General features: G+C 44.7%; 1 protein-coding gene and 1 long non-coding RNA gene across 2 annotated transcripts; one reads left to right on the top strand and one right to left on the bottom strand.

The window, feature by feature from the left end:
- Positions 1-4,661: 4,661 nt before the first annotated feature.
- LOC144143009 (translation machinery-associated protein 16-like) lies at positions 4,662-14,610 on the bottom strand. Its single transcript, XM_077674836.1, has 7 exons — positions 14,456-14,610; positions 14,254-14,378; positions 12,259-12,296; positions 12,095-12,182; positions 8,610-8,755; positions 8,484-8,526; positions 4,662-4,845 (listed from the first exon to the last, which is right to left on the bottom strand). Exons 1-7 carry the CDS (start codon positions 14,456-14,458, stop codon positions 4,767-4,769), a joined length of 522 nt encoding a protein of 173 aa, XP_077530962.1. The 5' UTR covers positions 14,459-14,610; the 3' UTR covers positions 4,662-4,766.
- Positions 14,611-15,297: 687 nt separating this feature from the next.
- LOC144168820 (uncharacterized) lies at positions 15,298-18,379 on the top strand. Its single transcript, XR_013322250.1, has 2 exons — positions 15,298-15,395; positions 18,230-18,379. It is a non-coding gene; the product is annotated as an uncharacterized LOC144168820 (long non-coding RNA).
- The last annotated feature ends 231 nt before the right edge of the window (positions 18,380-18,610 follow it).

Genomic DNA, 18,610 nt, shown 5'->3' on the forward strand with positions numbered 1-18,610 from the left:
ACAAGGCTTGAATAGGGCTAGTTAGTGTGATGACATCTAAGCATACACACACACAAAAAAAAGGAGCATGGAACGACAGACAGCAGAGACACGCATAAAGATGGGTGCACACCAGTCTTCATTGCTGTCCCTGCTGTTGTCCCATGCTCTTTTTTTCATTTTCTTTTCGCCATTCCAGTGCACAATTCCTCAGTCTAAAAATGCAAAGGCATGCATACATAACAAATACATAACAAAGCAGTTGCAACAAATTGAGTTTTAGTAGTAAAACTTGTATGCACACCTTTTTTTTTTTTTTTAAAGTTATAACTGCAGGTACCTGAACTATCTCACCACTTCACAAAAACTTGCAGTGGAGGGAGCGGGCTGCGATATGCGCCATCTTATGGATTCACAGTTCACACAAAAATATCTGCACCAAGTCTGGCAAATCTTTTCTACACTTTTAAAACCATAATCCCAGCATGTTATTAACAGCTGCTGATCACAGACATGCAACAGACTTCGAAGACATGGTAGCTCTGCCTCAATTAATCAGGTCAAACGGTTGTGAGAATTATTAACTTTCTTAAATGCGTAAAAGCAATTTACACACGTTTATTTTTTTTTACACGTTTTTGAATTGGATTTTCGTCAAAATTTCTATGACGTAATATTGTAGCAGACCATGCTGATTAAGACTGCCACGGTGGTTCACTTGCAAAAAGTAGTAAAACTGACTTGCGCTCATGCATATGGTGGTGGTGGTGGTGGTGGTGGTGGTTGTGTGGGATCAGGCGGTGCTAGCCTGGCTGGATATGCTGGCAATTGCTCCGCTCAAGCTCATCCTAATTAGTCAATATTAGGGTCCTTTCACCATGAATCTGCCAGTCCCGTGTCCTGAGGAAAGCTTAGTAGAGGCCGCGACACGTCTTTGTGCAGCATCCAATGTCCCCTTGGGAAGATGATGCGGTCCAGAGTGTTTAGGGGGCTGCCAACTTTCGAATTGCCGAGAGCATAGCGCTCCGTTCGACACCATGCTCTTGGCAACACATTACATAGTGGTGTACATCCCCAATCACTGCACATGATGAACACAGAGGTGGTCGCACGAGGCCCACCTTGAATAGCCATGCTGTGGTCTTTGCTGAGCCCGTTCGGATGCGGTACAGCAAAGTCGTCTCTGATCTCATAAGGCTCATGCATATCTGGCAGCGTACAATATAAAAAACCAACATGAGGCGAGCGGCTCTGTTCAATGTGTTCTGCAACAGCTTTGAGTGGGTAAAAAATTGGTGAGACTAAATGTTGCTTTGGACTTCTCTTTGCCGTGAAATGCAAATACTCACACATACCTAAACTTCAAGAGCAATTAATAAATCTCAAGAGTAAAGTTTGGGTGTGGATAAAATGGGCATTCTGTCCCAAAGTGCAGCAGCTTCACTGCAATGCGCGCCATGATGCATGCATTGCCACGGGCGTCGTTGCGTTCCCTTCCCTGCTTTATTTTTGCCGGCTTGCTGTCACGAGAAAGTGAAGTTTCGCTGTTCAGTTTGGGAAACACATCATCCTTTATTTATCACGGGCATGCGTGCTGTTCAAGGTTGGATTCCACCATGTGCAAGTAAGAGCATTGGAACAGGGGTTGCCCCAAACAACGAGTGAGAGGGGAGTTTACAGTAGCTATCTACGAGCAATCAGCTCGGCAGATTTGCCTCGTAGTACAGTAAAATGAGTGCATTTTTTTATGTGCAGGCATAGCAGGCTCAAACAGTAAATATCCACGTAACCCATGTGTGAAGGCTGGGCAAGTTGAGCAACGATTGGGGAAGAACTAAGAGGGTTACAGAAGAGAAGAAGATGCAGGATGTCGGCGCATGCCATTTTAGGGGCTGTACTTGCACCTGTGCTACGGAGGAGCGTGTGGCCCTCATGTTGGGTCAAGAGGCATATCTGTGGTCACACGCCCATAACGCATCTGCACCAGTGTCTTTTCATTTTTTTGCTGAATCCTCTTTACCCACACTCTTCCTGCGCCGGTGGTACGTACCTTCGTTATGTGAATAAACGCAGTGTAATTGCACGGTACCATTTATTATGAGCCCGGAAGGTTGCATTATGCGGTCAGCTGTGCAGGACATATGTGCGATTTTTTTTTCTTTGCAGGTGCAACGCAGGGTGCGGGTTATATGCGTGAAGATAAGGTATATATTTATTGTGTAGGGCATGCCTTACAATAGCGCTCTTTAATGCCATTCTGTTGTGCATGTTAGTGCTTGTTGTGTGGCCGGCTCACTTCCCATTCGACTGCAAACAAATGGGGGAGCAGGCTACCAAATTGTACTTGCAAAATTCATAAAGGCACTTCAGACTCCTCACGTGTGTTATATGTAGAACACTTGTGTTTGCTAACGCTTGCGACATTTGGCTTCTGCCTGGCGTTGCCATAGTTCTGCATCCTATTTATGCTTGACATTTAGCTTTAGCTTTGCGTTGTCTTAATTTTTTGTCAACCTGTCATCGTAAACTTTCCAGGTGTTGTCAGGTGTGGGAAGCCCCCACCTCATTGCTCGTCGTGCGGCATCGCGTGATGTTCTTGTGCTCTCTCACTTGCGAGATAGCCTCCCGTGGGTGTCCATGTTGCTGAGGTGCCACTGAGCTAAGCTCTACAGAGTCCACCACACATACGTGCAAAGTGAGATGTACGAGACAATGTGCTCATGTGCTCCTTTGATAGCGATGGGTATGTTAACATGGCAGCCAAATGGGAACTGTTGGATTGGTCATGAGCTTCTGACAATAGCTGTCATCATCACTAGCCAATCAATTCCTTTGAGCAGGTACGTGAGAACTGTGGGCCAATAAATGGAATTTTTGGTGCCATTGCAGGCTTGCTGGATGCCAGATTTCCACAAAATGGGCCCGATGTAGAGAAAGGGAATTTGCACATTTTTTAGGCCTTACAAGGACAAAGAACATGGAAATAGCTCCAGTACAGTCATTGAAAGAATTGAAGGACACTTAGGCTTTCCGTTTAAGGGTGGAAGGCGATAGCCAAGCAGAAGCATAGATGCGCCATCCACGCTAGTAGCGGATGACTCGGAGCAGCACTTTGCGCTGACAGACAGCACAGCATCCAACGCACAGTGTTCCCGCTTGGCGGCCGAGTGGTGGCCCCACATTCTCCATAGGCAAATTGTGACATTAGGATCGCAGTGCCACTCTGTGGACTCCGCGATGGATGGCACCTTCCCCTGCTCCATAGGACCCGCACTCATCATGACCCTATGATCAATCAGGATCTCCGTGACCCGCCACCGATGCCAGTTTTCCTGTGACCCAAGCTCCGTAACACTTTTGTGTTAAAAGGCATCTGAAGCTCTTGTATGAGAAACTAGTCTCAGACAGTGCCAAATCCTTTTTGAATTTCCCCCCCCTCTCTCTTCTATTTTTGCACCAAAGCTGTTGATGCTGCCTTAGGTCAAAATGTTGTTTTGTTAATGTAGGCTCGGAAAAAATATTTTGCTCCTTCTCAGTCCACTCATCACATTAGTGAGGACCGGGGGGCACGTCACTGTCCCTCCTGGGGACAGTTGGAGAGGAGTTGCTTCCTACCCTCAAATGGGGCAATGGCCACATCTGTTTTCCATCTGCTTCCACGTTGGTGGGTAGCAGGAACACCGTCAGTGCCTCTTAGTTTGCCCATAGGATTGCTGCAATCCCGCGATGAAGTGGTGGTCAGATTTACTGGGCCATCATTTGTCCATCCACTCCATAACCTCCTGCACCTCAGTGCCGCATTTGATGTAACCAAGGGAAACGCCCTCTCCCAACATGCCTCCTTTTTCTCTGCTTTTTCGGATTGCAAAAAAAAAAAGCTCTGGCAATATGGGCCTTCACAATTATTCCCCAGTCCCAGGTGGCCTGAAGACTGTCCCCCAACAGTACGCCAATTAACATGCATGTTCAAAACAAAAAATGCCGGAGTGTGTCTCGGGGAGTCCGGAACCGATAATCAGGGGCCCAGTGGCTCATTCCCAGTGCTACCACTTGCAGAGACATAAGCCTAAACTTCTGGCGATTTTTTGGTGAACTGGGAAAATGAGGACACTCTGCCAGCTTTACTAGGATATGTTGCGACTCTACCTTCTCAATTTTTGCAATTTTTTAAAGAAAAGTCCTCTTTTATTTTCTTCTCTTTTTGTCTCAACTTTTGGCCTTTTGCTTCGTCCTTTCTTTGCTCTTGCCTTGACGGTCCTTGCTCTTGCCAATGACACGTGTTGAAAATACATTCTAGTGGCACTTGATGAAGCCAGTCCAGCATTCGTAACCTTTCACGAGGATTCGAAAAACCAGACTCCCAAAGAAATTGCCAGGGTCATTTCGGAGACAAACTCATCTGATGACAAGCTAGAAGATCCTGACATTTCTATGCAGTCAAAGTTTGTGCTGACACTGACAAGCTGATATTATTTAGACCAGCTGGGGATTTTTAATGTGTGCTGAAATCACCTACACACGGGTGGTATTGTTTTCACCCATAACTTCTGACGGGACCTTTTGGGGCCTCTGGAAAATAGATGCAGGAAACTCCAAGTGTGTACTATTTATTGTGCGCAGAGTTTACTACTTGCACAGTACAGTATGCTTAATTAAAGCTGAATGCACCAGCAAGCGGGAAATTTCGTCATGAGGCATTTTATTGGTCACCTCCTATGTACAGTAGTAATGGTCACTCCTAGTAACCATCGAGGGGGCTGCTCAGCTGTCATGAAGCTTAATTTTCGTTATTTTTCGAGCATTGCCTTGGAGAAGACCCGCATGGTGATTTTCGGCAAATATGACACGGAGCTTCCGTCCCACTCCCTGAAAAACAAGAGAATGGGGCACAGTTTCACATCACGGAAAAATCTCGTGCCACAGCTGAGACCAAACACGAGCCAAGAATAGCATCAGTACCTTCGCTGAAAGAGCATCCAATCGATCGTCAAACCACCTAAGTCGCAAACAAAGAACAAACCTATATGACGATTTTTCGCATACTAGGAATGCATCCATGAACTATGTGGTTTATGAGATAAAGGCATACTATTGTGCTCCTTCTGCATGATCAAGGCGCACATTGTCTCATCCAGAACCGTTCCTTTTTCGCAATTTCAAGTAACCGTTTTGTCGCAATGGAAGCCCAGTTTCACGCATGCACTGTGTGTCCAGAGATCAAGCTTTTCGGTCGACCAACTGGATTAAGGGATAATGCATTAGTTTTTAGACAGGACGCCATCGCTTTAGGAAGCTTATTTAACGAAGCTTTTGCTTTAAAACTGACTTCACTCTTACGCGCATACTATTAAAAATTGCTACGCAAACGATAAAGAAATGCACCACGCTTACAATAAAACACAACCTGAAAGCTTCATTGGAAGGGTTCCTTCTCAGTCCTTCAACTACTGAGCAGTTTTCTCCAGCGTGATTTAAGAGACTTTCTTAATGACCGTTCTGCCCGAGCGAGAGCCGATACGTAATTTTTCCAGTTGTGATGCAATAATTTTCGTAGCTTTCTCTGTGATAAAAAGAGTAACAGTTTCTCACAAGCACATCCAGACACAATCTTTGCCCGAACTCTTCTCTGAAAGTTGGGGGGCTAAAGCTTCAGCTCTGCTCCACAGCTCCAAACTATGTCGCATGTTCTGATTTGTGGCTACGACCGCTGCACTTTCAGCAGAAGCAAAAAAAAAAAAAACATGCTTGCCTGTGCAAAATATTGGTCTGCCGTGAAGAACCTCAGATGGGGGTGGGAATAAATTTAATATGCCATCCTCCATTATGGGTGCACCTTGTAGCCCAGGAAAATTAAGCTTTAAGCTTAAAACTTTGCATATGCATAAACTTTCCCGTCACCTTCACCTGTCTGTACAAATTTATTCGTAACATGTATAAGCCCTCAACTTCCCTTTTTTTTTTTTTTTATAACCATTAAACCCGATCGACTCGTAGAGGCTTTGTTATTTTCCAGCCACGACGGACCGTTTCCATGGGAGTTTAGTTAAACATGTCAAGACTGCAACTAAGCTTTACTGCTGCACACAGTGGTGCCCCATACTTTTCTAGTCAAAATCAGCAAGGCTCTAAACACACAAAGACAATGACCGAGTTAGGACAATGTGAAGCAAGAAACTATAGGTACAGAAGTAAAAAGCAAAAAACACTAGGAAAAAAATACAACTGAGCACAGCCACAGCTTGATACATGTTAAAGCTACAAAAATTTTAAAAAAAGTAAACATTAAAAAACAAAAAGAAAAGGCTCTGGAATATTTTAGCATATTTTAGCATTTGCTTGATTCACTGACAATGCAAGCTTAGAGCAAAAGCTGTACAGGTGTAACTGGAATATAGTATTACTCCAACATCAACGAAGTGCAACAAGACAGAAACGCCCAGAAAAAAATACAAGAAAGGAGTACCAGATACCAGGTTGCCTTTTTTTTTTTTAGCTGGCTTACGAATTGCCACTGCCAAATATTTAGTAAACACTTTTTTTATGTTCTTAAATAGGTCCACTGTTTTGTCATCAGGGAGGCTTAAACAAAGAGTGTCACAGCAGCCTGCTTTAATTTGGCACTTCAATGCTCTGGCAACTTCAGTCACCGTGCAGCGTTCATTATGCCTGGCGGTTCTTTTTTGCTTAAAGCTTCTCAATGAAATCTCGTGCACGACACGAGCACATCTAAACAGAGGCATCAGTTTCAAAACACATGTACTACTAAAGAAATTTGGGAGCTCTTTGCGTGCCGAAGATAGGTGCACCATAGTGGAGAACTCTCCACATTAATTTTGACCACCTGGGGATCTTGAATAAGTGCCGGACTCTAGCCACATAGCCTTTTCGCTTTTTGCTTCCATCAGAAAAGCAGCCACCGCGGCCCGAATCTGACCTGTCCATGTCTTTGGATTAAGCAGCACACCATTGAGCCACAGCGGCGGTTTAACATGTATAGTGCTAAGCGTGCAAACTTGGTCTCATCGAGACTTTTGTAGAGTTCTGAGAGCTGGCTCCTCGAGATGGACAATTTTTGTCCAATTATGGGGGGGGGAAAGCAGTGCTGACAGACCCTATTTAATGTGAGCAAATGTTGCAGGCACATGGTAAGCTGCAGCACCAAGGTGTTGCGAGGCTTCCAGCAACACAGAATAAAACCAATGACCCGCCGCGGTGGCTCAGTGGCTAAGGCACTGAGGCTGAGCACGAGATCGCGGGTTCGAATCCCGGCCGCAGCGGCCGCTTTTCTGATGGAGGTGAAAAGCAAAAACGCCCGTCTGCACGAGATTTCGGTGCACGGTAAAGATCCCCAGGTGGTCAAAATGAATCCGGAGCCCTCCACTACGGCGCGCCTCATCACCTGAATTGCGGCGGCGCGTTAAACCCTACAATCAATCAATCAATCAGAATAAAACCAATGAATAAATAGACAGCAACTCCAGTTCCTGGGTACAAATTACATATTTTTTCTATGTGCAATACTAAATACTCAAAATCTTTTTTTTTTTTGTATTTTTATGACGCAACTTTAAATCTGAAGAAGGAAAAATTTGTCTCAACAGGGAAAAATTCTGCGTTAAGTGCTCTTGAAATATGATGATTGTCAGCTTTCAGCGAGTGTAGTTGACCATCACAATTACAACAGCTCTGTAAGCTGAAGTACCAATGGTCGTCCTCCAGCTGCAATGCATTTCCTACCTTTTCATGCTGCAGGAAAGGGAAAATATTGGTTTTTGGCTGAGAGAGCAATTATAAAGGTTACAAAGACTAAGCCAACCTACGAAGAGCCTTTACACTGTGGTGTAATATCAGCGTGTGCTTAAAACTACACTACAGCTGGTTTTCTATCATGTTCTGGGTAACGGCAGTACTTAATCCCAAGGCACTTTCAGCTCAAGTTTCTTGCACAAGGCCTGTCTCTTTTTTTTGGCTCTTCTGAGATTGCACAGCCATGCACTGAACATCGCCTTTCCAGCTATAGCAGAGCTTATGGCTTTTTTTTTTCTTTTTTGTCACATCAAAAATTAAAATGAGCGACGAGAAGTTTGCTTGTCAAGCAGTGCTTCACATTAAAGAACCTCACACAGAGAATGGCATTAAATTACATTTCACATTTAATGGAACAGCCGAACACCTCGCTTATCAATTACACTATGGTGGAGTGCTTCAGATTTATATAGACCATATCGGGTTCTCTAATGTGCGCCAAACTTCGTGTATCAACAACTTCTGCACCTTGCTTCCATTAGAAAAATGGATGGCACGACCTAGTTGTTAATTACTGACTCAATGGAGAGCAACAAAACGCATGAGATCCTACTGCTGAGGAGAACTGTTATTAACCAAGCTGTGTCAATGGCCTTTCCCAACTATGCTGCAGCATATTAAATATAAAAACAAAATAAACCTTTACGGGCAGTGGTTAAAAAATTAGGGCAGATGGTGTAGACAATACAAGAACTCACATGAACAGCTTGAATGCATTGGGGGACAGCAGGTCTGGCATTTCTGCACAATGGCAAGGCATGGTCGAATTAGCTTCAGTCACAGACAGCCCCAAACAGGGCTGGCGAAGCGCTAACCAAACTAACCTATGCCACATGAATTGTAGTCTCCAACTTCTTTCTCGAGAGTCATCTTGATTGCATCAAGGCGTCCTTTGAACTGTGTCACGGTGCCCCGGATCTGTTCAATGTTGTCAACGTGCTGGAGCTCGTGGTCAAAGCGCCGAAGATACCTGCAACAACCATTAATTAGTACTGTAAGCATGCATATGGAGGTGCATGTGATAAAGGAAAGATATGGGTTACAAAAACCTTGAAAATCTCTCAATTGAAAACCTCTCAATCACCACCGGCTCTTCGAAGCTGAAATCTGACAGAGAGCGCATTTTACTTGTTCCTGGCCATGCACACAAATCTGACCACTGGGAAGCGCGTGGGAAATGGTTTTTGAAATAAATGTAGATCACAATAAATGTCGAAATGTGACCAATGTTATCAGTCATACTGCCAACCTTGTCACACGACCCTTTAGTTGGAACAGCAGTCTATTAGGTTCAATGCTGTCACACCCAAGACAAAAATACAAGTGAGAAGATAACCCGATGACATAGCTTCAACGTGTGCTACTACTGCAAGTTCAAAGTTGAGCTCAGAACATACGGCTAATGCACAAGCTTCTACACTTCCCAGTGTTTAAATTCGTTTCCGCTGGTTGAGATGCCAAATAATGAGCAGGTCATACGGGCGGACATTACATGTTGAAACTCCCGAACTATTTCACCCAGAGCTCTATTACTTGTATGTGCTCTCAATAATGGAACCTTACTTTTTTCTTGCGTTAGTCACTAATTTTGGACTTATAATTAACTTTGGACTTGACTCTCTTGTCAGATCCTGCTGAAGTTTTTCTATAATGGTTGAATTGCTCAGGAATTCAGTCATTAACTACTTTTCTGTATGCTGCATTAAAAGCAGACGTATTTACAGCTACAACAAGGGTGTTAGAGTTAGACCAATTAAAAAAGCGGGGAGTGTTTTAGGGAACAAGTAATCGTGATTACTGACAAATGTTGCTCAGTTGATCTCAAAAATGGCCCCAGTACTTTAGTCACACCTGGAAGGACTGTCGTTGGTAGAATACACACAAAATGATGGTGGGGAAGGGCAATATGTCGGGCCTCTTGTCTATCATTTTGTCATCTCACTTTTTCACGCAGGATGTGTCTACATGGTGGCTACCATTTCTGCAGCATCACGCTCGCAGCACTTCCAATACGGGATACTGTGGGGCGTGCAAAGCCTTCACAATGCTTACTAGTGGATGAAAGAAAAAATCTGCCGGCTGCCACCGAACGTGCGGATCAAAAATGCATGCAACACCGTGCCACGAGCAGAAATAACCGCATCACTGTAGGCAGTTAAGAAGAGAGATGCCCAGGGAGGAACAAAAGGAAAAAGGAAACTAAGAGAGCAGTAAACATCACTAAAGAAATACTAACAACGGAGAGGCACTAAAATGTCACAAAGTATGGCAAGCTCCAAATCTGCACTCGCACTGTGCGCAGTATTTTATCCGGATTATCAAAAAAGCACCCTGTTTTTCATCCGTGCCACCCCCCATGGGCCAGCTCTTCATGAACCTAGACTGCATTGTAAGAGCAACCGCAAACACAGGAGGTTAGAACAGAGTAGCACAGCAATGTGTCACTGGGCAGCCTCTATCATCCACCCAGCGCTCATCCCAAGGACACCGCGGAGAAGCGGCGGCAGGCGGCACAGCCATCGCGAAGCTCGAGGCGTATACACTATTTTTTTTTTTTTACCATCTGGACATACACAGTGATTGCAATTCATAGGGAGTATGTAACAAGTACAAAGTGAGCCTCAGTTTTCTCGAAGCTCTGGTGCACAACCCTCGGAACATTGTGCGGCTCAGTTCCTTTTTTTTTTTTTTTTTTTAATGCAAGCTCACCACAAACACTTTGTTCTGAGCGTGCAATATAGCTCCGCACTTTGAGCCAGATTCCCACATCCCACAGGACAAACGAAAACTGTAGTGAGGGGTAGCAAAATGCAGTGACGCAGGAGCTATCAGCTGTTGCCTGTTCAATGTGTGTAGGTTTCGGGATATGCATATACCTAACGTACATGCTGGAGGTGCCATGTGGCGCATGCAGTGAACGACAAGGAAGAGAAAATGGATGCCTATGCCAATAAAACTATTTCACCTGTGCATGCATTTATGCATGACTTGCACATCAGTGCAGTTCATAAAAGTTATAATCAATTGTTTATACTTTGGTAGCATGTGCAAGTATGCTTGTTTACAGTAAAGTTGTTTACAGAGCTGGCAGAGAAGGCTATTGACATGAGCAGCATGCTACACACACCGCGTTTAGTCATCTTTGCTTTTAATGGTGCCTTCTTTTCGATTATGCATTCCGGTGCCTAATTTTGCCCGAATTAGTCACATTAGATTTAAATTGTTCCGAACTTAATTACAGTCACCACAAATGGCGTCAGTGTGAACCCTAGAACGGCACAGGACTTGCTGAAATGTGAAGGGAAAAGTTTAACTTCTGTGGTAGCCCGTAGATTGTCATTGCAGCAAGAGTGCAAAGGCAAATTCTCGGGCCACAAACGAGGCTTGTGCAACAAAACTCAAATTTTGCACAAGGTTTCAGTCACCCCTGCCTGTGCGGGTAGCTTACTACACAATGCTTGCAGACGCCCTTAATTAACGATGTGATGTTCCTGCCGTAGCCGCAATACAAACATCATTCAAACCCAAACACGCCAATCAACATTTAAGCCCTTTTTAAAATAATTTGTCAAACCATCATGTAGAATTTTGATGCGCTTTTTCAAGTTTAGTGTCATTCTATTTTTTTTATTAAGCACAGCTGTGCACTGCATTTATGTAACTGATATGTATAAAGTTTTATTGTGCTTGCATTAATGCTTATTAGTAAGAAAAACAAGTGCACCAACCAAATTGCATGTCCTATTTTGACTAGTATTTATTCTCGGTGTCTCTTGACGAACCTTTGTTTCATTTGCTTAATCTGTTCCTTATGTACTGGAAAAGTTTGCAATGTTCAGTTGAAATTTTGTGCCTATAGCTTTCTTCATTTGCATAATAAAGGTATTAAATTTATGTACCATTCACTCCTAAGTGGCACAACTAATACATTTCTGTGTACGTACAAGAAAACAGGGGGTATCACTACAGTATACTAGTCTGTGACCTCTCTATGTACCACACTGAGTTAAGACAACAATAAGCAGATTTTGAAACTTTGAATAAATGTTACCCTGGTTTCTGACACTATGTATGTTCCACCCATCACTACGCACCAAAGGGTTGTCGAGGAAACCAATACTGCCGGTAACTACGAGGCAAGGAACACACAGGCAGTCTACGTCACGCCTTTTGAACTGCTTGATGTAAAGGGTCTAAAGTCACTATTTCTGCATAAGCCCGCACTTCCGAATATTTGACACGACTATACAACACCTGTCTTCACTGATTTACTTTCTTTGAGCATTGAGAGCAGTAAATTGGCTCTTACTGTTCAATCAAGGCACTTAGCTCTCCTGGGGCCAGCCGATCCGCCTGGACGTCGCACAACTTTTCACGAAACCATGACAGCTTCTCCACTGAAACATCCATTCGAACACCATTATACAATGTGATAATATGTGAAACATGGCACTCAGTAAATGCAACACTTACATTTTGTTTTTAGCTTCAGCGATAGCTCTTTTTTCCGACTGTCAAAAAGAAAAAAATGGAGAGTTAAAAACATTTCAAATAAGTGTATGGGAGACATGGTAAATGTTGTTGCGACTTTATTGCAGACTTTAATAAGTTTACGAGTACCTTTTAGCCGAAATGGCTTGATTGTTTGCGCACTAATTTCCCACTATGTTTGCATTTTATGGCCTACTTTTTTTAACACCAAGGTCAGCAACTCAATTACCTAGTACTTTACAAACCAAATCACAAGAAAACCATTTTTCATCCAGCCAGGCAACTTTCACAGCATCAATTGTGTTTTCAGATGAGGATAATGACGACTAAGTGCAACAGGGTGCTCCCAAATGCCACCTTGCCTGTGTAAGTTGCTTATCTGCTGCAGTCTATTTTTGGTCCAAACTGAGGCTTGTATTTCATCCTTTGATTACATAATACTCAAACCAGCTATGGTTGTGACAGCCCTGCCACTGTCTCTTCCCTGCTTTTTCTTCTATGTACACGATGAGCGTCTCTTGCTGATTTCCACTGCAGGCCAGTTCATGTACCGATCACCTTTAAAGCCCCATACCTCAAGAAAGCGGACATTATCTGTTTCAGGTGGGACAGATATCGACATTTTATTAAGATCTGAATGGGAATGTCTTTAAATCCTTGCCACAGCATACAAAAGTCTCGGTTGCACGAATTCGCTAACATATGTCCGTGTTCTCAGACAGCCACCTTAGGTCATTTTTATAGTAACAAAAAGGGGCAGCACTTATTATAAATAAGCGCTGCCCTTTTTGCTACCATAAAAATTTTCTGTCATTACTTGTCATTTGCAAGCTTTATACCTCTACTACTGACTTTTTTACATGTCTACTCTCTCCACCACCAAAGATTCCCTGTTCCTTTCAGATTCTTTGTGATGGCCAAAGATGGCACATTTGTGCTTCACGTTGTTCCATTCTTCCATTGCATCACCACATATTTAAGATACAGGTACTTGCACACTTGCACTGCCAATTTTTTTATCTCTGTTTCCAAGTTTCCAAGGGCCCTGCAATTGCTTCGTTATATCCATTAGTTCGCTATATCCCGCTTCGTTATAACGAAGTTTTACTCTACACATATCCCGTATACGCTGGTGTGGAGTTATTTTTACTTCAGTGACTTTCCATTCTTTTGTTACACACAAAATAAAACCTCATTTATCCAGGTACAAATATTGTCGAGGCTGTTTTCACAGTGCGATCAAATTGGGACGACCCGCCGGCGGCCGACGCACGGCGCTGTGGTCGGCGAGCCGCTCACTAGGCGCAGTCAAACCCATAGAGTTTCTTACAATATACACTTACAGTACAGTACTTCTACAGTACTTCTTACAGTATACTTACTAAGAAACTCTATGAGTCAAACCAATACGAAAAAGTGCGCGTCATAAGAAACGTCATAGGAAATCAAGTAGGATTCAGAAAGGAGAATAGCAGTGTCACTTCATAGGAACAACTTTCGAATTGATTTTTCTACTACATACATTCACGTAAACACACCCAGAGAGGTCGAAACATGGCCTAGGGAATGCTGACTTTAATATGCACAAGTAATCTCACAATGCGTACCAATCAATTTAGTGCTGGGTAACCCCGCCGTCACCTGCGGCCTTCCCTATTTCGATCTTCTTGAGCGCCTTCTCCATCTGTTCAGTTGCTCCGACACCCCTTCCTAGTTACCACGACGTTTTCTCCTCCTCGTTTACACACGACTGCCGTCCTAATTTTTTTTCTCTGTATCCGCACTAACGTCAGACATCGCCTCCTGTATTGTAAAAATACAGGAGGCGATGCGTCCGACCGTCCGTACAAACGTGTAGACATTTTTGCTGCAATCAGGGGCACTTTGCACTGAACAGTGCGGTGAACTGCGTCAACACAACGTTTACGTGCGTGGAACTTGTACACGCCGCAGACTTTCGACGTCAAATGATCTTACGCATTAACTTTGTCCTTGTGGATCTTCTTTCTGGCCAACTGCTGTGCTTTGCGGCTGTTTGGGTGTACTGGCCTCGAGGTTCTTGCCTGTATGCTCCGCTTTTTCTTTGCCTGATCAGCCTTCGTCTGAGGAAAACAAAGAACAGTTAGAAACCTCAGTTAAAATCGCGCTCGCGCCAACTGACAAAGGTGAATTTTTTTACCATTGCGCCTCGATCAACGGCTGGACATGTGGCTGAACGATAGCTACGAATTTCAAAGCAAGTAAAACTTCGAAGTAGGGTCGGCACTCGGCAAGCGTTCTCCGTGCGTAGCGAGTGTTCAAGATCGGTTCTTTTGGCGATAGAGGGAGTCACAAGCTTCTAGTCATTCAAAAAGGGGGCAAAGGCTGCTGCACCCCGGGGATCCTTTCCCCCGGGGCGCTCCAGCATCGCCCGATCGGAGCTGGCTGGAACGCCCCACGGAAGTGACGTCACCTGTTTTTGTTATTATTTCTTGGATTTGGTCGTTCTTGTTGATCGCCAAAACTAGTACACCTGGGGCGGTATTCCCGTGTTTTGTCCCTTTTGTGTCCCTTTCAAAAGTGCCCCTTTTGAGCGAGCCCTGATTGGCTAAAAGCGAACACCCGGATGTGACGCCATGCAAGCACGGCGGAGCTATGAGCCGTGGCTACTCGGAGCAGACGATCTGGAGCAGACGATTTTTCGTCGCAGCTCGCTCGCGGAACAATAAACACATAAAAGATACTCTGATACGGTTTCACTTCTTTAAAATACGTTTGCAAGAACAGTTACGCTATTTGAATAAAAGGCCCACTGCTTAACCGGAAGTACACGACGAAAGGGACGCAAAAGGGATGTTTTCGAAAGGGACAGTTACGAGAATACCGCCCCTGTTCTGACGAGAGCTTCGCCGCTGCGACATTCCACAATAAAACACAATAAAAACAACGTAGTCTACTCTCGCTACCAGACCACTGCTCGGTCGTGATCTCTGCGCCCTCAAGCGTACTTTTTTTTTCTTTTTCTTTTTTTTTTTTGTCTGGCGTGAATCGGCGTGATGGCGGCTGTGTTGAGTCGTTTTTTAGATCGTCGTTTTTCAGCAGCGGCCGGTTAACCAACGGATCGCCAGCGATGCGACATGGTGAGTGTGGTGAATACATGGAGGAAGTCTTTCCTCCATGGGTGAATACATACGACCAGTTTGTTACGATTCAATGCTTTTAATACCTCTACGCTTCCTTCTTTGCTGTCCCGCCCCGAGACTGTTGTCGTGAGGTTTCACACTCGATCCGCGAGGACAAATTAAACGAACGATCCTTGACGAATACGAGGAAGCGTCTACAGACTATGCACAATCGAAGAGCCCCAATAATATTCCATGTCCTGCTTCTTCCGCACAATGCATCACATTCGTTGTGGTGTTGCAATGCATTCAGAGGCTGTTAAATATTACTCTTTATGCCTCTGCCAAATATAAATACATGACGAATTTGTTGTCAAGGTGCGTGCGTATGACCAGCGTACCAAGCAGGTCCAATAATCACACCAGCAAACCAAGAAAACCAATGATTTATTTATGCATCAAAACATAGAAGCTGCGAATTGTTCAGGAATTTTTGCAGTATTAACTAGCGGCAACCCTGTTGCATGTTCTCCATATGAACATCTCATCATGGTTAATAACTATGATTAATTAGGTACTAATCTAGGTACTAAAACTTCATCTTCTGAGGCATCGGGAGGCATAGCATATGTGAGGATAGGCCCGTACAGTGAAAACGCGGAGCAGCGCCAGATTAGGTGGTCAAGGGTGGCGAATACGGTCATCCGGCAATGGGGACAGGTGGAGATCCCGTTGGGTAAATCCATTTTCTAGTGATGTGGGGTGTGAGAGCTGCGTTGGCCCTGGCTTTGTTGACGAATACTTCCGCAGAGCGAGGCATCGGGGGAGCCAGAGCCAGGTAGCCAGGAGGGGTAACAAAAGAAAGACGGCACTTCCGTGCCTGGTGTGCGTGATCAAAGAAACAATTCACAATTACTGCTTTTTTTTTTTTTTGAAACTTACCCACATATTCAGGGCTGTTCTGCACAGCTCTGGTGTAATGTGGAAAAGCCATCCATGCGAGTGGTGTAACTCTTCCTATTGCTGGATTCCTCACCATCTTCGAGACCCAGCCGAAGCAGCAGCCATTGCATTGGCTCTTCCTCCTGTATTAGCGTACTCACAAACTTGCAGGCAGCATGCGGGCGCTTTTCCTTGGGACTTTCACAGCGACCATTTCCTTTCAGTGGCCCTAGACTGTCATTGCAGTGGCCCTAGACTGTCAAAATTTGCAAACTACCCTCACCAAAATCATTTTTTCTTAAAGGCCAACTGCACTAAAATTTCAACCTCTTGAAAACAATATTTCTGTATGGTCGGCTGAAAAAGAAAGCGAGATGAAAATACAACAGCTGAAATACTTGCGTGGAAGCCGCAAGCGGTCAGCAAAAATCGTCGATTTTGAAACCAAAATCGAGAAGAGCGCAGCCATTTAAAGTGATGTTGCGGCTGTCCAGCGAGCGGCCGGACGGTCAGCAGCTTGGGAGCGAGCCTGCGCGCAAGTTCTGCGTGCGCATGGGGCAGCAAATAGGTGAAGTGTTCACAGCAGAGCTCGACTGGTTCTCCAGTTGCGTGGCTGGCTGGAGAAAGAAGCCCCCGTCGGCTGGAGCATAACAGGCGCGTCATGGCTGTTTGTGATGCGCTGGCAGGTGTAGCGTGGTCTGACGCGGAGCTTTCTTCCGACTGATTAATGAAGCGTTTCGCGGGGCCACCACTAGTGTCCCAGCTGATTTGGTGGTACCAACACCGCCTGTATAATTATTGCCTAACACGTGAGCGAAAAAATGGCCAAACAGCCACTCTCCTGTTGCTCTCTCCTACCCTTCCCGGCTCCGTAGCCTTCCTTTGTGCTTTTATGTCCGCCGGCCAGCACCGCTTCTCGGAAACTATGCAAAATAGTTTAAAGTTTGTTTAGGGTTCCCCAGGTGGCGCTCCTATGCCTTGTTTTTCACCATGCCTGTCTGTCTTGGTCTGTCCCTGATAAAACCGCCTTTGCCTCGGAGCAAAATCACTTGTGCTGCCGCAGGCTGGTGCCAGCTTTGCGCTCTTATCTACTTGAATCACGGGCCCCAAAATTTTCTCAGTGGGGCATACCCCCCCTGTCCCTTCCGCATTTCGGTCTTGTTTTCTCCCTGCTGTTCGCACTCCGCATCGGTATGCACTTCTAAAATTAAGGACTGTGCTGTAGAGGCGTCCGGACAGTGTGGCGGAACCCTCAGCTGCTTATCCTTTTTTTTCTGTAATCTTCTAAACTTTACAAGCACGTGATATTTTTCTAAAGTAATAGTGGAAGCGAGCGCCTAAATGAAAAATGTGCAGGCAATTTTTTCCTCCCTAAATCCTCCAGAGAGAAAAAAACATCAGTAAAATAATGGCTGCACCTTCCTAAAATATAGTTTTTCTGTTCACTATTTATCTACCTGACAATTAATATGTTCTTACACATATATTTCAGTTCCTCCTCCGTCAGTTATCTTTGGAAAAATGCAGCAAGTATAAAGCGAGCAACATGTTGAACGAGATCCCTAGCGCGCCCCAGAACTATCACCCCGTCGTGCCTAAGATGTGACCGAAACGGCTCTTGAAACCCAACAGGCAAGCCCACAGACACGCGTCATAAAAGTGGGTGCAGCGTTTGCGACTCCAGAGCAGTGACGTAAGGCGAAATGTCCGCCAGCGCGCACCACATAGCGGATGAGTGGCTGAACTAAGCGTCCCTACCCTTCCTATTGAAAAGCATGCGACGTGTCAGGCAATGTTTATACAGGCGGCGTTGGGTGGTACTTACTACAAATTGATAAATCTGGCCGAGCTGAAATGTGAGTACCGTTGGCCTTTTATGAGTAACCCTGACCATTCCTTGATTTTTACAGGTGCCATTCTGTCACGGGGCATGGTGGACAATTCCCATGGCTGACCATTGATGACAATGACGAGGGAGAAGCTGTGTGGGGGCGAAGCCAGCACTGACTCTCTCATGGCCATTTTGTAAATGATGTAAATAGATCGCTCATAAACTTCAACCACGGTTCGTCTTATCTGCTGTGCCACAACATTACAGTTCTTTGCTAAGTTTCGCAGTTGCTACAAATCCTGTTGTAGAGCAAACCTTTTATTCACGTTAAAGGGGCCATTAGGACAAAATACCAGTTTCACTCACACATTGGGTGTCTTATAGAGCCCCTACTGCTTGCCAAGCAGCGAATAATGCTTTATTCATTGAGAGATTACACAATTTAAGCCAAAGTTTCAAT

This window comes from Haemaphysalis longicornis, unplaced genomic scaffold, assembly GCF_048455015.1.
Source record: "Haemaphysalis longicornis isolate Haplotype H1 unplaced genomic scaffold, Haemaphysalis longicornis Haplotype H1 scaffold_1, whole genome shotgun sequence".
In the NCBI taxonomy this organism is placed as follows: domain Eukaryota; kingdom Metazoa; phylum Arthropoda; class Arachnida; order Ixodida; family Ixodidae; genus Haemaphysalis; species Haemaphysalis longicornis.